Below are 22,803 nucleotides of genomic sequence, written 5' to 3' on the forward strand. Positions count from 1 at the left end.
TGAAGTTTGGAGAGAGCCTAGAAATAATTTATGGGGGGATATCCTCCAGTACCTTCCTCTTTTCTTTAGACAAACAAAGTGCAAACCCCTGCCTGTGACCTCACAAGTATTAGTCAACCAGCAGTGTTGCTCTCTCTTACCCTGGTTTCTCACTAAAACCTTTCCCTCTTCACTTCCAGTAGATTCAAAAATGTTTGTTGGAACCCATGGAAGCATTTTCCTGAGGGTGGTTAGTAGATCTTTGTGATTCAGCTTAGGAACATCACCCCATAGCATAACAGTGTTGTTTCTCCTATATTCAGGGGACCTATAACTGAATTGATACTTTTAAGTTCTTTTTTTGTTAATATTTAGTACGTTGGAGTATGAGGTTATTATTTTGTCCATTTTAAGACCTTAATGTTCATATTTTTTTTTCTTTTAAAAGCTGAGGAGGATTGGCCCTGAGCTAACATCTGCTGCCAATCTTCCTTTTTTTTTTCGCTTGAGAAAGATTAGCTCTAACATCTGTGCCAGTCTTCCTCTATGTGGGTCACTGCCACAGCACGCCTGATGAGTGGTGTAGGTCCGTGCCTGGGATCTGAACTCATGAACCCAGGCCACCCAAGCGGAGCACGCTGAACTCAACCACTATGCTATGGGGCCAGCCCCTTTATAGTCTAATTTTAAAATGAGATTAGGTTTGAAAGGATTTAACTTTCAAATATTAACATGTTTGTGATCTTAAGGAAAACTAATGAGGAATATGAGTTAGAATCTCTCTTTTTAATTATTATTTAGGATTTAGAATCTCCTACCATAGAAGAACAAGTTGATCAAACAACAATTGATGATGAAACGATACTTATCGTTCCTTCACCACATGGCTTTATCCAGGCATCTGATGTGATAGAGACTGAATCTGTCTTGCCTTTGACAACACTAACAGGTACTGTAATACAACTCCATCATGTGCCTGATAAATTTTAAGGGGAAAACCAGGCAGTCAGACTTTTAATTCAGTTATTCTAGTTTTTCTTGATCCAATAATAAAGATAATAGTCTCGTTAAATTTTGCACTTTGGGAGAATACCTACTCTAAATTCTTGACATGGACTAGAGAACAGATACATTTAAGACTAACTTGAAACTTAACTCATTACAGATCCCATACTCCAACATCATCGAGAAGAATCAAATATCATTGGATCATCTTTGGACAGTCCTGTTTCAGAAGACTCAAAGGATGTTGAGGATATGGTAAACTGTCATTAGGTAATTCTTAGAAACAGCTAGTTCAAGCAAAGAAGCCACACTGTTAATTACAACATCTCCACAGAAATAGGAGCAACTCCCAAAAGGCTTAATTTACCAATTCCTCTGGCTTTTAAATAGCTACAATGCTTAAGCCACATAACAGCATTGCTGCTATGACTTTTTACCTCCTTTAAATACATCAGCTGAGGTCTAGTCTTACGACACTGTGTAGCTGAGTGCAGTATGGGGTCTTAACTGCATACAGAGATCCCTGTGATTAGTGTTATTTGTCAGCAGGGACATTCATTCACTTGAGCTACTGAGAAAAGTTTAAAATCACCAAAGCTTAACTACTCTGTTTTAAAAGCAGTAATATTCATCTCTAAAGATCAGACAAGGCTCTCTATCCAGTCTCAAGCAGACCTCTTTATATTTCAGAGAAGTCACATCAACATGGTCTAGAGCTTACCAGTGACCTTCAAAAAGATTAAGTTTGAGACTTGACCAGCCTACAAGTACAGAGGCCTAGGTAGGAGGTGACTGTGTGGTGCTTGTTTTTGGTTTACCCATTGCTGGCAGTGGGAGCGGATTTAGGGTGGGTAAAGAGAGGAAAGCATTAAAAGAGTTAGGAAAATTCACTACAGGTTTTTTTATTATTATTATTACTTTTAAAGGGAATATGGAGAGTAGTAACAAAACTCACCAGAAGCTAAGTAGAGTTTTCACCCTCTCAGAACCCACTGTCATCAGTTTACAAAGTTAGCACTTTGAAGTAAAATTAAACTAAATGGGAAGGGGAGTAAAGTTGCCTATCCTACACCATGACTGTTTCTTGTATATGTTTTGCTATATAAATTATCCAGGAAATAGTTGAAGGAGGGTATCAGAGTTTGCCGTTCACTTAGTGTAAACTTGTCCCTCTCAGGCAATTTTAAAAAACAAAATTTGCTTCTATAACAAAAGGAAACAAATCGAGTCATTCCTCTACTAGAGAAAGTTAAGCCACGACTAGCCTATGGGGGCTTTAATGAATATGACCCCTATAGAAAAGTCACAAAAAAAACCTTGTGTAAATTATTTTATTTATTATTGTAATTAGATCTTCACAATCAAAGTTGTCTTTTCACCATCTGTCTTTTGTTAACGTGAATTTAAATTGTAGTTGTAAGCAAAAGTTGGTTGCCTAGGGAACAATAATTGTATATTCAGTTTAACAGAAATAAAAGAATATTTGTCTTAAAATACAAGATTGTTACATAGCCTTTCGCCATGCAATTACATTATAAAAAATTTTAATTTCAAAAGTGAAAATTACTTGTGCTGTTTGAGCTTTAAGGGTTGAATGTGTAAGTGCAACATCAGCTCCTTAAAGAAAAAGGAAAGTGATCTATGATATGTCTCCCCTGCAAGAGGGAATTTAGATTTACATTTAACATGAAAATCATGTGTCAGACGTCCAGATGCAGGAGATTCTTCCGCATACCTTATCCAGCGCTTATTCACAGTCCTAATAAATAGCTTTGAAGAGACCTGGTAAGTACTTCTCCTTGGGAGCCTCACTTTCCCACATCATGGAAGTACAGGTTTGCACATATACATAACATGATGATAGAAAATAAGATATAGTAAATTAGATTTCTGAATTTCGGTTCTAAGTCTCCTTGTCGATACCAGTAGATCTAAAAGAAGAAGAATTAAATAAAAGGTTAAGTAATAGCCACTGGGCCAAGTATTAAAAATTTTAAATACAACTAATTTTTTCCACGGTGCCCAATTTCATCTGTATATACTTTTTCCCATAAGTGAGACAGTCTTTATATTAATCTACGTTCTTAAGACTAACGCAGCCAGAATTTAATTCTTATTCTTTATAATTTAAGTGGTACCAACTAAGTTTCTACAGCCAGGATCATACTTAACTCCTGCTTTCTCAGTTAACTCTGTTCTATGTTTAAATCAATAGAGTCCACCAATCATTTGGCAAGCCATCCAAGAGTATATACCTTCTAGATGCAGTTTAAATATATTTGCGTAAAAGGTACAACTCTTTTAGGTACTAGAAGGGGGAACAACTTTTAAATTCATATAACTGATTCAGACTGCCCATACAAAATAGAGCTTGCACATGCATAGATTTGGTTTAAACTAGGTCGTCATTAGTCACTTCTGGCTTTGGGTTGGGAGTAGGAGGAGAGCATCTCTGGTAGCTTTATTCCAAAGGCTCCCAAAGTGGGATGGGCCATTTCTTCCCTCAGGTCCCAGGAGTCTAGCAGAATCAGTGAGTCAGGCGCTTGGAGAGGTCCTCTGGTTTAATTTTAACTCAGATAAGCACATTACTATTATGATTTAAGCCATATGTGAGTCAAAACAATTGCTTTTAAGGGTGTACTATTTTGATGCTGCCTCTCAAGGGAAATGAAACAACAATCAGCTAATGATGAGTGACTGAACACTTGGCAAATACCCAACTGAAGATCTAAACTTTGTTTCTTTACCCTAAAGAAAGGCTTTGTAGTAAAATTGAACATTCTTGTGACAAGGATACAACTGGAGCTTTAGGTTTCCCAGGAGATTTTGGTGTTACTTACTTTCATTTGAGGAGATAAGCACAGAGATTTAAATAGACTAATTTTATAATTATCAGAAATAAATCCAGAGTGCTGTATCTCTTCCCTAAGAGCAGTAATGTCATTTCCCAAAGCCTGTTGGGCCCTGTGTGTAGTCCTTGAAGGAAGATGAATTAATTAAGTTACATCAAATCTTTGGCTACCTAAGTCTTTTAACTATTTTTTTCTTCCATTTTCTTTTTTTTTTTAGCTCTCAAGGGAACAGTTTCCCTTTAGGGGTACAACTTTGGGATTTAGGAGAAAAGATGGAAACTCAGACTTTTTTTTTAAAAACCTACAATTAACGTTGAAAATTCTGACATCCTTTCGGGGGACGCAAAGTGTAATTAGAGATACCCTTTCGTATAGACCTGGACTAGGAATCTGTCCTAGGCACTGCAGCCGCCTTCAGCCCTCAGGGATACTCAATTGAAATTCTGAAGGTACTCACAAGTATGCAGGCGGTAATACTAATCAAAGAGATGCAGACAGCAAAAAATATATTCAACGGTTTCGGAGGTAGTTGAGGGAAAACAAAAGCACTGATCAGTGTTACCTGTATGAAGAGAAATTACGTCAGGCCTTAGGAGTAATTCCAAGACTTGGTTAGACTGGAGTCTAGGCAATTTAATATTATAAAATGCTTCACAGTGTAAAATGAAATGTACCAGGTTTGCCTTCTGGAATGTTAATGTTAAATAAAATATTGTAAATATGTTCAATTGTGTTATTTCTTTTAGCACTTCCTCCTCCTAACCTTTTCCTCCTTTATGATAGGAGACAAAACATCACAGAGCAACCTTTGGAGGAAAACTAGCTAACCTCAAAATAACCTCTTTGTTAACAAAGATTAGAAAGCATTTAAAACCTCATTCCCAGGATTAATGATTATACTGGGGAAAGTTTTAACCTTTTTGTTATCTTGAATACTCCAATAAAAAAGATAACCAATGGGGCCGGCCCGTTGGCACAGCGGTTAAATGCCCATGTTCTGTCTCGGCAGCGCGGCATTCACCAGTTCAGATCCTGGGTGCGGACATGGCACCGCTTGGCAAGCCATGCTGTGGTAGGCGTCCCACATATAAAGTAGAGGAAGATGGGCACGGATGTTAGCTCAGGGCCAGTCTTCCTCAGCAAAAAGAGGAGGATAGGCAGCAGTTAGCTCAGGGCTAATCTTCCTCAAAAAAAAAAGATAACCAAAATTGTTTCTGTTTGACATTACGAAAAATACTGAAAGACAGGTTTCTAATACCCTACAGTTCTGTTTCTACCATGGATATAGCATTATACCCATTCTTTTTATTAAGAAGTCACAGAAACAAACTTCACTAAAATTCTCTTAGATTTAATGAAAATGTCACAGAAATGTCACTCTCAGACTATGGGAAACATAGCTTTGTTTTTATTTTACTGTGATAGCAACTAAGCCTTATTATACAGGATGAAAAATTACTATATGCTGACCAAATAATCTTTTTAAACCAGAAGATAAATGAATGTGCTTTAGGAACAATAAACAAGGTATTAGCCAAAATGGGGGGCAGTGGGTTATGTACAGAAGGGAGTTGCTGGTTGCCACTTAACATGTCACAAATTTACTAGGCAAACAAACATGGCAAACTCAGAAAACCAAGTTATTTGACTTATGCTACTACATTATTCAACTAAGGGGCAAGAGTGCAAATCAATTTAGCTACTCCAATTACTAAGTGTAGTATAAGTGGTAATAAAATAGATTTAACTATGACTGGAATACTTCACATGCTCATGTACTGGCCCCTTTTATGTGTAATTTTGAAGAGTTAATTGAACCACAATACTTTTAAGTTTTCAAAACTTTCATTAAGAGCCTGGGTGAGACACAAGATAAAGATACTTACTAGAATCAATAAGGATGTTAAGCTGCCAACGACCAAATTGATGATTCGATCCTGAAAGAGAGAAGAGTTTTTGAGCCATATGATGGATCCGTGGCCCTTTCAGAAAGGTAACAATGCTAGGCATTGGGGTGATTTAGAATGAAGAAACTAAGATCCTGCCCCTTTCTGAGCTTTACACATACATACAACTGCCTGACAAGGCAAAGTGTACTGAGCCACTGGAGTGGAAAAGGTACCTTGGGAAGACAGGGACAGCTAGGTGGAGAAAGTTTCTTGAAGGGACAGGACATTTTTACACTAGACTAGACATTTTACACAAGATGGAAAGGACTGAATGGAGAAGGGAGGCTTACAAATAATCCACGTGCTGCTGGGAACAGTATGAGCAGAAGCAAAGGGACAGGAGCACTGGGATGGCCAGTCCAGAGCCTCAGTAAAAAGCATAATGAACCAGACTATAGATGATGTCAAGTGCAATCATGAGTTGGGACCTATCTGTGATACAGCTTAGATGTCCTTGTCTAATGTAATCTAGAAGTAGATGCTACTGCTGGGAAGCCTCATACAGTGCTAAGCTGGAGGGCATCTCAGACCATCTAGTCCAGTGGTTTTCAAACTTCTTTAATAGCAAAAGGCTTCAATATATGAACAAAAGAACAGTCATTTGCTTCTGCAAGGTAAAGGCAACTATCCACAAAATGAAGACAACCCACCATCTAGGAGAAAATATTTGCAAATCATATATCCGACAAGGGGTTAATCTCCAAAATCTATAAAGAACTTACACAACTGAACAACAAAAAAACAAAACCAGGATCAAAAAACGGGCAGAGGATATGAACATTTTTCCAAAGAAGATATACAGATGGCCAATTGGCATATGAAAAGATGTTCAACATCACTAATCTTCAGGGAAATGCAAACCAAAACTACACTAAGATTTCACCTTACACCCGTTAGAATGACTACAATCACTAAGACAAAAAAAAAAAAAGGTTGGAGAGGATGTGGAGAAAAGGGAATCTTCATACACTGCTGGTGGGAATGCAAACTGGTGCAGCCACTATGGAAAACAGTATGTTGGTTTCTTAAAAGATTAGAAATACCATACGACTCAGCTATTCCACTATTGGGTGTTTATCCAAAGAACCTGAAATGAACAACTCAAAGAGATTTATGCCCTATGTTCAGGGCAACATTATTCACTATATCCAAGATGTGGAAGCAACCCAAGTGCCCATTGACTGATGAGTGGATATATACAATGGAATACTAAGCCATAAAAAAGAAAATCATCCAATTTGCAACAACATGGATGTACCTTGAGGGTATTATGTTAAGCAAAATAAGACAGACAAATACCGTATGATTTCACTTTGTACGTGGAATGTGAACTAACACACAAAGAGAACAGTTTAGTGGTTACCAGAGGAGAAGGGGGTTGGAGGGTGGGCAAAAGGGGTGAGGGGCGCATTTATATGGTGACTGACAAATAAGAATGTACAATTGAAATTTCACAATGTTATAAACTATTGTGACCTCAACACCACCAAAAAAGAATCAGAAAGAAGAAAAAACAAAAAAAGAATCATTTAATTGAATGAGGAGCCTGGGGTCCTATCCATTTAACTTTCTTTTCACGCCCATCTCCACCTCAACCAACTCCACAGAATGGTTTGAAAAACTTCTGATCTAATCCAATCCTAATTTTACAGGTTAAAGTAAATTTAGACCCAGTGAGTATGGTTAAATTATTTGCCTCAAGTCATATAGCAAGTTAGAAGCAACTTTGAAACAAGATTTCCTAAATCAGGGTCACTGGTTAGATACAGTTTCAGCTACAGGGACTAAAAGGTTAAAAGTAATATTTTACATGTATGTAATATTATTAGCAATACATATATTACTGATATATCTATTAGGCTAATAAAAGTTATTTACAGAGCTTTTACAGAATAAGGTCATAAGGGTTTACGACCTGATTAGGAAACACTACTTTTAGACCCACGAGAAGACCAAGCAGTCTTATTTCTGAGAAGTCAAAGCTGAGTAATGGATCAGTAGGCTTAAAGATTGTTTTGGGAACATCTGGCAGAGAACAGCAGGATATGATATGCAAGCAGCCAATAAACAAGAGCTCAGGGATGGGAAGGGCAGAGGAACAAGCACAGAGCAACTCATTTCCAAGTTTCTGCATTTAAAGATAAGAATCCAAGTAGTTAGAGGCAGGCAGGCAGAGGTGGGAGGGAAGAGTGAAGGAAAGCCAAGTATTATATTGAGTGTGCATGATCTCTCCAAGGACAGACCACACTCTCCAGACCAAAGCCATTGCAGTCAAAAGTTATACAGGACAAAGGAAACTGAACTCCAGCCACACCCTTACTAACCTAGGAGGACTCAGAATGGATCTTATCACCACCTCATGTGGGGAAGCCTGCACAGCACAGAGGAGTCTGAAATTAGGATCATTTGTTAGGGAAGAGACCCAGGGCAAATCACTGATCACTATTATTCCCACACTAGACAAATAAACGTGGGTGTGCTTGACATAAAATGTGTATATAAACAATCTATTAACAGGAGCCCCATTGTTTTTGTGAAACAAAACCTTGTGAAAAAGGTTCAACTAAACTCTTCTGGTCTATTCTGAGAAGTCAAGATATCTGCTCCCATCTCATAAATGTGTGAGCTCCATGGTTTTGCAAGAGTTTACGAAGGTCTCCATACCTCACAACAGCTCTTACCAATAGAAGCCAATGAAGAGGTTCAGGTGAGAGGTAACCAAGAAGAAAAATCACAAATGTCCAAATACCAACCAGGGTCCAAGCAGGGGAAGAGGAATACTGGTGAAGGGACAGTAACTATTCCAAGAGCTTTGGCATGAATTCTCTTCTAAAAAAATCCTGGGATGAAATGGTATTATGACTGTTTTACAAGTGGCAAAATCAGAGAAATTGAGAACTTGCTCAAGGTCTCAATACCAGTAAGTGATGGAAACAGGATTCAACGCCAACAGAGCAGATTCCATTTATACTCCTCACTGGAAGAGCAACTTAGAATGCTGCTGGTCTAGACAAGATATCAAGCAGCAGACTGCACCTTAGAAAGCCTACTAGCAAAACACTAGAGAAAAGTGTTTATCTTTCAGAAATGAAGATTTCATCATAAGTGACCTTTTCAGATTGTTGAACATATCCATGTAAGCCTAACTAGTTCTAATCATTCACGAAAATATACTGAAACTTAAATGAATACTTCCCTGCTTCCCTTCTAGACAGCTCACTGAACAGAATTCCACGTCATTTTCATGAATATCAGTTATCCTACTGTTACAATGCAGTTTCTCTGGGACCCCCAAAGTAGGGGGAAGTATTTGGCACATGGCAGAAGTGTTTCTCTCAGTTTTCTTTCTCTAAGCCAAGGCCTTGGCTTCAAGGCTTCTGCTATCAAAGTAACCATGAATTCAAGCAAAAGAAACGGCAGAGTTAACTTTGGAAGACCTCCCACTTTTAAGCTCTTTCTTCTAAACGCTTGCTACACAAAGGCCCAATGGCAGCAGCCTCACCTGAGAGCCTGTGAGAAATGCAGACTCTTGGGCCTTGCCCCAGGACCTGCTGAATCAGAATCTGCATTTTAACAAGATCCTCAGGTGATCTGTGTGCACATTTCAATTGGAGAAGCACTGCTCTGCAGTTTAGAGTCTAAACTACACCATTTAGAATACTGATAAGTTCAAGTCATAGGCTAGAGACCCTCCCCTGGGCCCTGAGGTTATATTTCAGGGCTTTAGCTGCTCCTTAGCTCCCGTTCTCCAAAGATAAAAGAATAATGGAGCATAATTATACAGCCAGTTAATTAGCATTTCAAAGGCCAGTTTTAGAACTAATATGCTCCAAATCAGAAATGGAGTGCATGAAGAAAAGAGAATACTGCAGTTAAACTTTGCTGTTTATGGAAGGAACTGAAACTTAGGTGATTTCCACTTCTATAACTAGTCTCTATTAATTCAGTTATTTAATTTCTCACAGAAACTAGCTCTGGCTCCTCCCCAGTTCTACTGTTAGCCTATTTTCATCTACCAAAACCGCTCTCCCCTCCCAGAGCTTTAAACCTTGTACTGTTTTTATTTTCACTCCCCAAAGAAGCTTGACAGGATCAGAATCAGCCTTGATCCTTCCTGCAGAGAGACTAGGACAGGGAAGCAGGATATCCTTCTCAAAGACAGATACTCAGCAACAGGTTGAGAGACAGGCTTAACTCTTAAAATTGTGCTTGACCTTCCATTTCCACAGTACGTTACGTTTTGCCTACTTCCGGAATGGATCTAAGAGCATGTGCTATGACAGTAAAATCGTAACCCATTTAAGCAACAATAAAAAAAGCAAGGCAAAATTTCTAAAGGAGTTTGGGGAATCGAAAGAAGGAGTAACAGGGTTTACAAGAAAAACTCTGACTAATGAAAACTGTTCTGATTTAAGCTCAAATGTTAGTCCTAGGACTCCTGGCGGCCAAGTGGGAAGTACAACGGGGTTGAAAAGTTCTAATAAAAGTAAGCATGCTGGATCATTAGAAGAGGCAAACTTCTGGGTCTAAGAGAGTCTGCTGCATGGGTCTATGCCAATACAGGGACACAGAAAATGCAGCTATTTCATAAATGGACATTCCTTGTATTGACCCATAAGAAAAGCTACAGGCACAATGTTCCCCAAAGAGTGAGATGTGGAGTGGGCGGTGGGATGGCTGACATGCCACACGCTCAATTTGACTGCTCATCCTTCAGAGCTCAATTCAAACATCACCTCCACTGTACATCCTTTCTGGACACCATCCTCAGGCACCTCTCAGGATATGAAATGTCCCTGTCTCAGGGTTCCCGGACTTTACACTTACCACATCAATATAAAATGTATTACCTATCTCTTCAATTAGGACCAGCAGTTAATTAATGGTGGAAGAGAGCCTACCTGTTTCCCTTCCCCAGAACCTGGTACACTGTTGGCACTCTATGAATCTTGGTTAAATGAGAGAATCATAAACAGAAGGGACCAACAGCATTTTCCTGAGAGGGCCTCTCACCAACAGAGGCTACTCTCATCACTCATCTGGGGCCCGGCTTGTCAGAATCTCAGCTTCTGGTCAGAACAGCATGTGGCCTTGCTGCTCCAGGATGGACAAAACAGCACAACAGAGACTATGGTCCTGCAGCCCAAGAGGTCACGTTTTTGCCAGCCATGGAGGTCCAATACCCTAATGGTGCCTCCCAGGCTTGGCTCCACTGATTCCATGGAAATATCCATAGTAAACCATCTCCAGGGTCCAGGTTTCCCCAGCCTGAGTCTAAACCCAGCTACTCATTTTCTCCTACAGCAGGACCAAGCACTGGTTTCAGAGGCATGACAGCAACCCCTGCTGAGGAATTCATCCTTCAGCAGTGCTGCTCCGCACGCCCAGGGAGAAGCAAAGAAAGACAGAGAAAGCTCCTTGCAGAAAAGAAAAACCCTGGATGGACAACGCCAGGAACATTTCCTTCCACACTCTGGAGGGAGAAGGTGAGGACAGAGGTGAGGGTAAGACTGGGAATTCCATTTTCAGTGTTACTTCTAACTTTCTCTGCAGCTCCACGAAGTCCTTCTCCTCAGACAACATTGCAAGCAGCCCTGTACACCCACACCCCTCCCCTAGGACTCTCAGGTCAGTCTTCACCCCTCACTCCTGCAAGTCCTCTGTCAGCCATCCCACCCCCTGAAACCTGTTCCATGTGAGCAAACTGCTTCTTGGACTATGCAGAAAGCTCTTCCTCACCCTGGATTTCTTTGGCTGCCTGTCTCTGAACGTTCTCCCCAAGAAAGCGCATGTCACCCACATACTCATCCGAGGTTCACTAGGCAGGAGGGAATGGGGACAGGGCATTCCCTGCTCCCCAGGCCAGGCTGAGATGGCAATGTCAGTAATATCCTCTGCAATGGTCTGAAATGTTTGTGTCCCCCCAAAATTCCTATGTTGAAATCCCAGTGCCTAATGCGACAGTATTAGGAGGTGGGGCCTTTGGGAGGTGCTTCGGTCACGACGGTGGAGCCCTCAGGAATGGGATTAGGGCCCTTATAAAAGACGCTCCAGAGAGCTCCCTTGCTTTTGCCATATGAGGACACAAACGGAAATCTGCAACCCAAAAGGCCCTCATCCAACAATGCTGGCATCCTGATCTCAGACTCCCAGCCTCCAGAACCGTGAGAAAGAAATGTCTGCTGCTTCTAAGTCACTCACTCTGTGGTATTTTGTTATAGCAGCCCCAACAGACTAAGACAGCCTCTACTTTTAAAATATATGTCCCTAGCAGTCCCAGGCCAACTTCTCCCCTCCCTCTTCTCAGTTACCTCAATTATTTCAGCACCTGCTTTACCAAATCCCACTTCCTCCATCCCTCTCCTCTACTGTCCCTGAATCTGGTCTTCACCCACATCCACTGACGGGAGTATCCCCAACGTGTTACACCCGAGGGCTCCCTGCCAATCTCTGACCATGGACTCGGCAGTTTCAGCAATACACGGAAGACTTGCTGCTGGATGTGTTCATCTGCTCTTGATGCACTGACAACCCAGTCTCGAGTCACCCTACACCCTCAACCACTTCTACACTCCGGCGTAAGCTTTGCTGTGAAGCCTTTAAAGTGTCCTAACTGCACCTGCCGGTTTACTCATCCACCTCCTCCTCTACACTGTAAGGTCTGGGAGGCCAAGGGCCATGTCTCCCTTGTGCACTGTCAGATTCTAGGCCTCTGCGCGCAACTGTCTGGCTGAAATCTAGCCCAATGCTGCACTCTCCCAGCTGTGGTGCATCCACACCTGTGGAGGCTGCCACTACCCAGCGTGGAGATAACCTTCCTCTGATTGTACCAAGGTGCCGCTGTATCAGTGAGTGGTGGCATTGGCCATTTCCCTCTGCCAAGCAGAGTGCCCAGCATATATCAGATGCTCAAATATTAGCTGAAAGAACAAATTAACTGAGTTTACTACAAATTGGTGTTTTCAGCTAGGCCTTCACTGAATTTCCATGGCCTTTTATTTTGGGTTGACTGTCCCTGTCTCTCTCCAGAAAGTGGTCTGAAGCTCTACCCCAAGTCAGGTTCCCAATCCCACTCTTGAAGGCTGTACAGCAGCAGACATCCTTACAAAAAAAGATGCCAAGAAAAAGAGGAAAATTCCTCCCCCTATTTCCAATCCTTCCAGCCAGAAGAGGACCAGAAGGCAGGCAACTTGTTTCTCTGCCAATCCTGCACCTATTTGCTGGCTCAATTAATTATCTCCATCCTCATCTCTATGTGGAACCTCTCCCTCATGGAGTCCATCTGTGGCCCAAAAATCTCAATTCCCTCCAACATGAGAAGAGCCTTCCATCTATCCTGCTTCCCACTCTGATATTAAGTATTCATTCTCTACTCTTTTTATATACTGTTAGAAAGAAAATAAAACGGATAAATGAAGAGTGACCAGAGTGGAGATGAGGGGCTATTTTTTAAAAGGAAGTCAAAGAATCTCCTCTGAGGATGTGACACTTGAGCAGGGCCATTTATAAGAAAAAGGAATGAGACATGCAAGGATCTGGGAGAAGGGTACTGCAGATAAGCCAGGGCAGCAAGTGCAAAGGCTCTGAGGCAAGGGTGAGCTTGGGAACTGGATGAACAAAAAGCAGCCCAGGATGACTGAAGCTTAATAAGGAAGGAAGAGGGGAGAACAAGGATTATTTAACACCTTCTTATCTTTCCTCCATATATGCTCCATGAGAAAAGATACACTATCCAGCACATAGCACATTTCCTGGGATGTAGTATGCACGTGATTAACAACTGAATAAAGGAATAAACATATGCACACACCTACAGCCTCCAGAAGAAACTCCACTCCTTAGCACAACTGCCAGGAGCAGAGGATGTGTAAGAAAGGATGCATGAGAAGGCGGGCACAGCCACAATCTGCAACTCGCACACTGTGACCTCTCGAACACACCATGCCCTCCACTGCTACATGTAGATCTGAACAACAACGTTTCCCTCATTTCTAGCTAGAGAAAAGCAGAGGCAGTTTTAAATGTTTTCTTTATCTCACAGACTCACATTTTGAAGCACCTGTCAGTTGTGAATATTTTTGTATACCCATCCTACTGGATTCTCCTCATAGGTACATGTACTTGAAATATACAATTTTCATTAAAGCACCACTTATGGAAATGAGATCATGGTAAAAATAGAAAACAAACATATTCCACATGTTTAAGGGGCAAGATGATCTCTAGATCAGGTCCCCAGAGGAACTGTCCAATCTGTATGTACTCTGACCTCTGGAGTGGGAGGCACAGTGCAAGGACTGTGCGGTGAGGAGTCTGACAGATCTGACTTATACTTATTCTCCTGCCATCTGCCTGCCTGTGACTTTGGGTAAGTCCCTTAATTTTTTTTTTTTTTTTTTGAGGAAGATTAGCCCTGAGCCAACTACTGCCAGTCCTCCTCCTTCCGCTGAGAAAGCCCAGCCCCGAGCCAACATCTGTGCCCATCCTCCTCCACCTCATATGTGGGACGCCCACCACAGCATGGCTTGTCAAGCGGTGCCATGTCCGCACCCGGGATGCGAACCAGCAAACCTCAGGCCGCCAAGAAGCGGAACATGCGAACCTAACCACTGCGCCACCGGGCCAGCCCCTAGTCCCTTAACTTTTAAGCCTAAGTTTCCATATTTGTACAATGGTGGAACATGAAGGGTTGCTGCAAGGATTTGGAGATAATGCACATAAAGCCCCAGAACAGAGTGACATTTAGTAGAGGGTCGGTAAATGGTTGCTAATGTGGTATTAGTATTATCTCTGCTACATCTAATGGGGCATCTTACCAATGAGAGATAGGGCTACTCAGAGCTGAGGGGGAGTGGGCCCCATACCCTGGCCCCAATTTGAAATGCATTCCATCACTCCCATAGGGACACTCAGGTTTGTGAATGCACATGTCCCTACAGCAGCTCAGAAAATATGGTCATATACCAATATATGACCTATAGACTGACCCAAAGAAAGAAAATGACTCAATTCAGTAGACCCAGACAATTCCCACAGACCTGCAAAAAATGATGTCTATGAGAGGCTTCTTTCTGAGAAGCCAGCCTCAGTTTAAGTTTTTTATACAATATCATGTTATCTGTTTACAACTGGCCTCTGGGCTGAAGCTCAGCAAGGAAAAGAGAGAGTGATGACTTTAATTGCACGAGAGCCTGAAGCACCACCTTTTGTTTTGGTGTCCAGTGTTCCGGGTTTCTGAACACCAGCCCCCACCTTCTACTGTCAGTTCAAGATGTCCCTGCAGCTTACTTTTTGGTGATGCTAATTCTCACTTCACTTGAAACTTAATATACATAAAATCAAGAACTAGGTAAGACATTGTGCCTAGTGCTAGAAAAGCTGGAGAAAGGAGGCAAGGAGCTTATACTCCAGTGGGGAACCAAGATCTATACAAATCCCTCACAGCACAAGAAGTAAGCGCCAGGGGGCATCTCTGACCGCCAGGCTCCTAGGAGGGAGGCAGGCTGGGTGGTAAGGAAGGTTCTAAAGCAGAGAATTAGACTGCGCAGGGTTCAGATATTTGGAGGAGGGGGCACTACAGAAGGGAGAACATTTCCCAAGAGCAAGGAGGCAGCTGAAGGAAAGGGGTCCACGAAGGGGTGCCGGCCTGGATGGGGCTTCCACGGAACATGAGTGAGACCGGGGATGTCACCCTCCCTAGCACCAGCACCCTCTGAGGAGCTTTCTAAACATACAAATGCCTGAGCCCAACCCGCAGTGATCCCCAGTCCTCTGGTCTGGGGAGGGGGAGAGAAAACTTATTATAGGAGAAGAGAAAAAGTCATGGCATCCATCCTCCTGAACTGTTTCTCCAGCAGAGAAAACAGCAACTAAAAGTGGTTTGGCAGGCTGGAGGAGAGGCAAGAGGACGACTGACCCAGTCCCTTGGATGACTAGCTCTCCTTTGAGTGAGACAGGAGTTATTCCCAGAGGATCACCCAGAAGCTCTGTCAAGAGAAACAGCTGGAAGCCCAGACTCCTCAAAGGACAGCCTTTGGGGCTTCAGGCAGGGGAAGGGGCAGCAAGCAGACACAACAATCTTAAGCATAGTTTTGTTCTTAATTAAGCAGCAACCCCATCAACACACCCCCCCAAAAAGGCAAGAAGTAGCACTCTAATCTTACACTATTATTTGCAGTAGCCAAATGCTCTAAGTTTGAACTGTTCGATTTGGACTACAGGTCACAAAAGACCTTTTTCACTGTTTTTGTTTCCTCTTTTTTACAGGGAAAGGAGGGGAGGATGCAAGAAAAATGCTTTAGTACACAGACCTTTTGCCTTTGAAACCAAAGATCTGAGCCTCAGGGCTCACTAATTAGCCCCCCTACACAGAGGTCCCCCCCATCTTATCTGCTAAGTTCAGTGTAAGCGCCTTCCCCCAGAGTCACTCACTTTTCTTATATTACATGCAAATAAGAATAAAGGGACAAGAACTGTCACTACCCTTCTTAAAGGATGAATCGCTTATTTTGTGATCAGTGAAAAGCAGTAGAATAGGCTGGTCTAGAAACCAGCAGACACTACATTCCAACAAAGTGTAGGGCTCCTCCCTTTCCTGTTTGCACTAGCTCTGGGATATGGTTTGCTCTCTTCCCCAGAAAGAAGGAGAGAACCATCCTCTCCTTCCCCTGCTAGGTTCACCAATCCACTGTATGAAACAGATTTCCAATGATTCAGCAGCCAGCTGGCAAATGAAGAAATCAAGACTGACCCACAAGCCCCGAGGGTAAGTTAGTGCCCTTCCATTAAGGAGAGAAAAACACAGCCCCAAATGTGTGTCATCCACACTGGGGTGGGGAAATCTCCAGTTTTTAGTTCACACTAGGGGAGGGAAGGGAGGAGGAGGAGATGGGGAATCCTAAAGCAACATTTCCCAGAGGGCGTTCTGTAGAAACTCCTCTGGCATGTTCCTGGTGGGATGAGGGGAGAACTGAGTAAGGCCTTATGCCAGTGCTAAAAGGCTGCACCACCCAAATAGCACAGGAAGTACTACTTACCCGCCCTCTGCAACTAGAGTCACAATGAAAACTAGCATATCAAAGGTTCTGAGAAGTCCCACAGTAAAGAAAAATCTTTCACGAACATGACTATAGAACCACCATAACCAATAATCCACTTGCTTTTTAGAACCGCACTGTCCAATGTGGTAGTACTAGCTACATGTGGTTACCAAGCACCCGAAATGTGGCTAGTCCAAAATGAGGTGGGCTCTAAGTGAAAAATACACACTAGATTTCAAAGGCTTAGTACAAAAAAACAATGTAAAAATATCTCCACCTTTTATATTGATTATATATTGAAATGATAGTATTTTTGATGTATGGAATTAAATAAAACACATTACTAAAATTAATTCCATCTGTTTATACCTTTTTAACATGGCTACTAGGACATTTAAAATCATATATGTGGCTCACGTGCTATTTCTATTTGATAGCACTCCGTTAGAAAACTCCAAGCTATAGCACAGATATACTGTATTATCGTGGAATTTGTGCCACATTTGTTTTTCGCCTAAAAGATATGTGCCACATCCCAGAACTTGGGAATGGATAAAAACAGATGGAAAAGGCATCTGGACATTCTGACCAGGATTCATAAGACAGCCCTCCTAGCAATACGTAATTCCAAAGGTATCAAGGAATAAAGGAGAGAGGTGTCAAGATGGCAGCATAGGCAGACTATGAACTCACCTCCTCCCATGGGCACAACCAATTTACAACTACTCTGGGAACAACTACCCCTGAGAGAGCACTGAAAACTAGATAAAAAGAAGCCCCCAACAAGAGACAGTCCTGACAGGTGGAAGAGACGGAAATTCCTTTCTGGAGAGAAAAAGCCACCTTTGGGAGCCGCCGTGCTTCATGGCCAACCAGCAGCAATCCTAAGGTATGCAGCCATCCCTGGAGGAGGCTGGGATCTGAGGGGGGGAATGTTACCACTATAGGCATCCTTTGGACTCAGCACAACTAAGACAAGTCTCATAATACCTGACTTTGCTGGCTACTAACAACAGGGAATACCCCTAGAAAAGCTATCAGACATAAGGGGGAAAAAAGCCAGCTCTTAAAGGGCCCACACACAAATTCACTAGTTTCAGAAAGCATCCTAAAAGCACCAGAAAGGTACACAGTCCTTTGGTGAAAAGAGACTCACCTGATAGGCTCTGGGTGCATCTCGGTGAGAGGTGAGACCTCTCCAGAGACTGAGACATTGGCAGTAGCCATTATTGAGACCTAGTACAGGCATGCAGACACAGACGCTTGCAGATGCCATTGGAGTTCTTCCCCTGGCCCGTTAGTCCAGGGTCTGCCCCACCCACTAGAGCACCAATTTAATCCAAGTCAGCCAGAGCAGGCAGCCTGCCCTAGGGCCTGGACCCACCCAATAGTAAGCCCTTGGGCAACTGGTAGGCCTGAATAGGCGGGATGCCTGGATCCTCTGCATCCAGGTGAGTAGGTCTGCCTCTGCTGGGCAGGGTGTGTGAGAGGAGCCAGTGGAGTGTGTGGGGGCCTTTGCAGTGGGGCAACTGGGTCCACTTCAGGGGGTCGGACACGCACATGGGGCAGGACTGTGTTGACGGTGTGTGTGGTCCTGTGTGTGTTGGGACTTGTCAGCTGCAGAAGACTTGTGCTTCTCAAACAGCCACACAGGGGATTGGCCCCACCTTCCAAAGCCTGAAACAACTCGGTGCTCCCATGCCTGGTGCCAGCCCCACTCAGCTGCAATCCTGAGAGCTGAAAACAGCCTTGCAGGCCAGAGGCCTACAGCAATTGTAAGCCCCTGAGCCTAGCAACCAGCCATGCTGGAGGCCAACTCACTTAACAGAAAAACTGCAAGAGAACGTGCTATTAGACCTTGCAGCCAACTGTGCTGGGGCACCCCATGCCCGATAAGTGACTGAAGGGACCACAGAAGCCACATGCCGCTGAGCATTACAACCAGCTGGCCAGGGGGACAGCCTAGCCTCCCTGGGCACCCGCAGCAAAAGCAACCCTGCCACGACAGAAGGACATATGTAGCCCACCCAGGGGTCACTCCTGGAACATCTGGAAATGGTGATGAGAGGGAAGCACACGGCCGGGCCTCATAAGGCATCTCTTACATAAGGCCACCTCTCCCAGATCAGGAGACATAGGTGACCCACCTAATACACAGATATAAGCACAGAGACAGAGGCAAAATGAGGGGCAAAGGAATCCATTCCAAGTAAGGGGACAGGACAAAACCCCCAGAAAGAACTAAATGAAACAGAAATAATCTACCTGACGAAGAGTTCAAACAAGGAATAAGGGATACATTTCTTACAAAAAATGAACATCTTTCCTTTTTTGTCTATTACCTCTCAGATATTTACATAACACCAGAGGACTGTTTCACTTTTGCCTTTCACACCATGGCTCTACCTATAAAGTTATTCCTAAACATCATGGTAAAGACTGAATAAATTTGGAGTTTGGTAACTGAAATCGGTATGTGCAATCAGTACAAGTGAAGACAGAAATTCCTTCGGGGAGTGCCCACGAGGGAGCTGCTATTACAGATTCCAGTATCTTTCACTCATTCCACAACTTTGGGCAAAGCACTTCACCTATTTCCTGTGAAAGGGCAATAGTGTGTGAATGTCTACAGTCCTTTTAGAAGCATGTGGCACCAAGTACTTATTATCCTAGTCAACTCACGGAAAGGAGTTGGTGAAACATGGTCAGATGAGTAGTTGTGTGACTGAACAAGTAGCCTGCTTTGCGGTTCAGCTTCCTTCGTTGTAAAATAGTTATAACAACGTCCATTTTATAAAGGAATTCAGTGACGGAACAAGAGAAAGCTGAATGCCTACCTAGAACGTTGCCTGGCACTAAGGAAACACAGCTTCCCTCCAGAAGTTTCTCTGCTCTGTGGGCTTCAATCATCTTTGCCTTAAATTTAAAGACTGGACCTAAAGCTCTGGTCCTTTCCAGATTTAAAATTGAGAGGCTATAGATGGTCAGTTGTTATAAGGCAAATAAGATTATTAAAAGCTCAGACGACCTGTCAGACTATGACAAGAAGTGGGTTTTCCCCATTCCGGATTTTTCTCCTCAGAAGTGATAGTTCATTGACATTATTTTCCACTGTAAAGTGGCTGTTGTGTCCAGTTTCCTGGCATCTAAAGAGAGCAGGCTGGGAACACCTGCACACAGGGGCCAGTGAAGGGTTTCTCAGGCTCCCCAGGAACCCGCCCTGCTCTGGCAGTGACTGTCCTCCGTGGGAATGGCTCCACTGTAATCTGTCCCATCCTTTCATGACTGAGGCCCCATTCCTGTGTCTTGCTTACTTCAGGCCCTCAAACAAAATCATTTGCTGTCAGCAACAACAGATGACCATCCTTCTTCAGACCCAGCATCTCAATTTATAAGAAACATGTTTTCTCCCATCCTCAGACCAGAGGTCTCTCTCCTTTCTGTATAATTTCTCTACGTCCAATCACTAAAGGGAGCAATTTTGAGAGACCTGCAATTATATATTATTCTTAATGTTTTCTCTGAGTAGCTGAATCTACTTTACAATGCCTAAAGTTGCCTCAGTGATGCTGGGGCTATATATTCGTGGTCTAAATAAGTGTGCAATAAACACAGACACATTTGGAATAGTAAAGTTTTTGGATGGGTTTCAAATGGATCATATGCAATAGGAAACGTAAGCCATTGACTATTTAAGCCCAAGTCAGTCAGAAAACATCAATATTTCCAAGCGTCTATATAAATCAAGTCCATTCCAAGTCATCTACCTCAGTTAAAGGAGGGTTAAAGGAGGTCAGAAGTCTGGATCACCCAGAACCCCAATCTGTGTGCTAGGCACGTTGGGGAGATGCTAAACCTCTTATCTCCTGGGACAGCTGGGCCGCCAGATGCCTTGGGTCCAACCCCTTCAAGCAGCAAGCTGCCTCCACTCTCCAGGCCCAACATCCTCTTCTAGTCAAACCCCAATTTACAGGCATTCATATCCGAAAGCCCAAGGCTACCAGAGACTCTGAATGGAGCAGCCATCCTCTAAAGTCTTCCCCAAGCTGCCCAAATAAAAATGACCAGTTTCTCCTCTGTCCCCCAACATGCCTTCTCCACACCCCTGTCACAGCACGGAGAGCACATAACACCAAATCACAGTTGTTTACATAATCCCCTCACTCCAACTAGGCTCCTTGGATCCCCAGGACCTTACCCATAACGCTCAACGAGGTTAGCAGAAATAGGATCATCTACTGGACTAGAGCCATGCTTCTCAAACCAAGCACACTGGGGGCTGGGATTATGCAAAACCACAAGATAAATAAGGTGCACCTTCCTAGAGATCAAGCTTAAAACATTTTCTTAGTAAGACACTTGGCGAAGAGAAAGCACAATCCACACGGAGTTTCAAAAATAAAGTAACAGCCTTGTAGCTGCTGGCAGCTTCCAAATTCAAGGCCCCACCCGAGACCGCCAGGTGTGCCAGTCCCCAGTCCTTTCTGCTAGAGGCTCCCGTCAAAGCTGAGAAAGCCAGGAAGCTCTGGCCTCCACTCGTGCTCTCCTTTTTGAGAGGCTGAAAGCACTTTGTCAGGGGTCAAAGATTACCAATGCTACTTTCTAGGTGGGAAAAACAAACAGGCTAATCTTGCGAAAACGACTCAGAAAGTTAATGCTAACGATAGGAAAACAGCTGTCTCCAATTACTGGCCCAGGACATCACATGATTAAGCTTGTAAGAAGACATTATACTTTTTAAAGCCTAAAATAACGTACTCTAGTTTGTTTGGGTCCAGACACCCTTTGATCACTTCCTGGAATGGAGTGCCACCAAACAAAACCCTCATTTCACGCCTTTCCTCTTCTTTGCTTGGCAGCCTCAGCAGTAAACCCTCAAGGGCTCTAGATAAACAGAAATCAGAAGCACCCCTCTGTCTCTCGGGAAAGCCTTAGGGGCACATCTGAAGCCTCCCGAAGGTCAGCACTCCAGCTGGATGTGCAAACATCCCAGCCACCGGCCCCTCCGGAGAGCGGCTTCCGCACTCCCCTGAAGGGCCCCCAACAGCACAGAACTTTCTGAACTTTTCCACCCTGTCCCAAAGGAGATGAGTGGCAGGGCAAACATCTTGAGAAGGAAGTGGGGTTGAAGAACCAAATCTTTCTTCCTACAAGTACCTTCAGGGGTCGCAGAAGGACCAAGCCAAGACTCTGGGCTGAAGGGCTGACAGGCTCACTCACACCCAGGCCTGGAGTCCCGGCCCGCACTCACCTTGGCAGACGTCTCTCCGAACAGAGGTCTGTTGTCCAGGCCACTGGTGCCGTAGGTCCTGGTAGAAAAGTCCTCCATTTTGGGGTTTCTTCAGTCTCCTCAAGCCTCTCAAAACAGAATCAGCATCACATGCCGAAGTCTCAGGTCTACGTTTCCCAACGCCGCCTAGTCACCGCGCACTCATAGCCGAAGCCCCGGTGGGTCCGGGAAGTCCTGGCGGCGGCGGTGGCCGGGCGCTCAGAGCCGCAGCACGCGGCCGCTCCGCCCGAGCCCCGCTCTCCTCCCCATGAGGAGCAGCTGCCGCAGGAAGTGAAAGGAAACAAACACGGCGTGGCCGACTGACCGCGGGCCGCCCCGCCCCGCAGTGCCCACTTCCCCAATCTCAGCGCAGTGCCCCGCGTGGCTCGCGGCCGCACGGCGCGGCAGCTCGCAGACCGGGTCGGCTTCCCCTCGCCCCCGGGCTCCACACGAGTCCCATCCCCACCTCCACCCCCGTTTCTTTACACAGTAATTTCCCGTGCTTTCTAAATTTGCTGCAGTGAGCACGTATACCTTCAAGGAGGAGAAAAGTTTTCTTGGAAGAATTCATTACAAGCCCCTCTCCAAGCCCTCTGCACCTCTCCATCTTCCCCCACCCCCAATTCCCGAGCGGCGGGAGAAGTGAAGTTGCCTAAGTAGAGCCGAGCGCTACGCGGACCCCTCCCGCAGCGCTGCGGGTTCAGGTGGCA

The 22,803-nt window shown here is 43.9% G+C and overlaps 2 protein-coding genes across 5 annotated transcripts in view; one reads left to right on the forward strand and one right to left on the reverse strand.

Annotated features, from left to right (window-relative positions):
- DMTF1 (cyclin D binding myb like transcription factor 1) overlaps nt 1–2,147 on the forward strand; it is a 44,658-nt gene extending 42,511 nt beyond the window's left edge. For all 4 annotated transcript variants that reach the window (XM_046669236.1, XM_046669240.1, XM_046669238.1 and 1 more), the window contains 2 exons: nt 781–928; nt 1,145–2,147. In XM_046669236.1, coding sequence (XP_046525192.1) covers nt 781–928; nt 1,145–1,254 — 258 coding nt within the window. In that variant the 3' untranslated portion in view covers nt 1,255–2,147. The remainder of the gene's footprint in view (nt 1–780; nt 929–1,144) is intronic.
- Nucleotides 2,148–2,299: 152 nt separating this feature from the next.
- On the reverse strand, nt 2,300–22,450 carry TMEM243 (transmembrane protein 243). Its single transcript, XM_046669241.1, has 4 exons — nt 22,076–22,450; nt 5,723–5,773; nt 4,294–4,398; nt 2,300–2,915 (listed from the first exon to the last, which is right to left on the reverse strand). The coding sequence occupies exons 1-4, from the start codon at nt 22,151–22,153 to the stop codon at nt 2,793–2,795; spliced, it is 357 nt and encodes a 118-aa protein (XP_046525197.1). The 5' UTR covers nt 22,154–22,450; the 3' UTR covers nt 2,300–2,792.
- Between the last annotated feature and the right edge of the window lie 353 nt (nt 22,451–22,803).

This window comes from Equus quagga, chromosome 8 (genome assembly GCF_021613505.1).
Source record: "Equus quagga isolate Etosha38 chromosome 8, UCLA_HA_Equagga_1.0, whole genome shotgun sequence".
Taxonomy (NCBI): domain Eukaryota; kingdom Metazoa; phylum Chordata; class Mammalia; order Perissodactyla; family Equidae; genus Equus; species Equus quagga.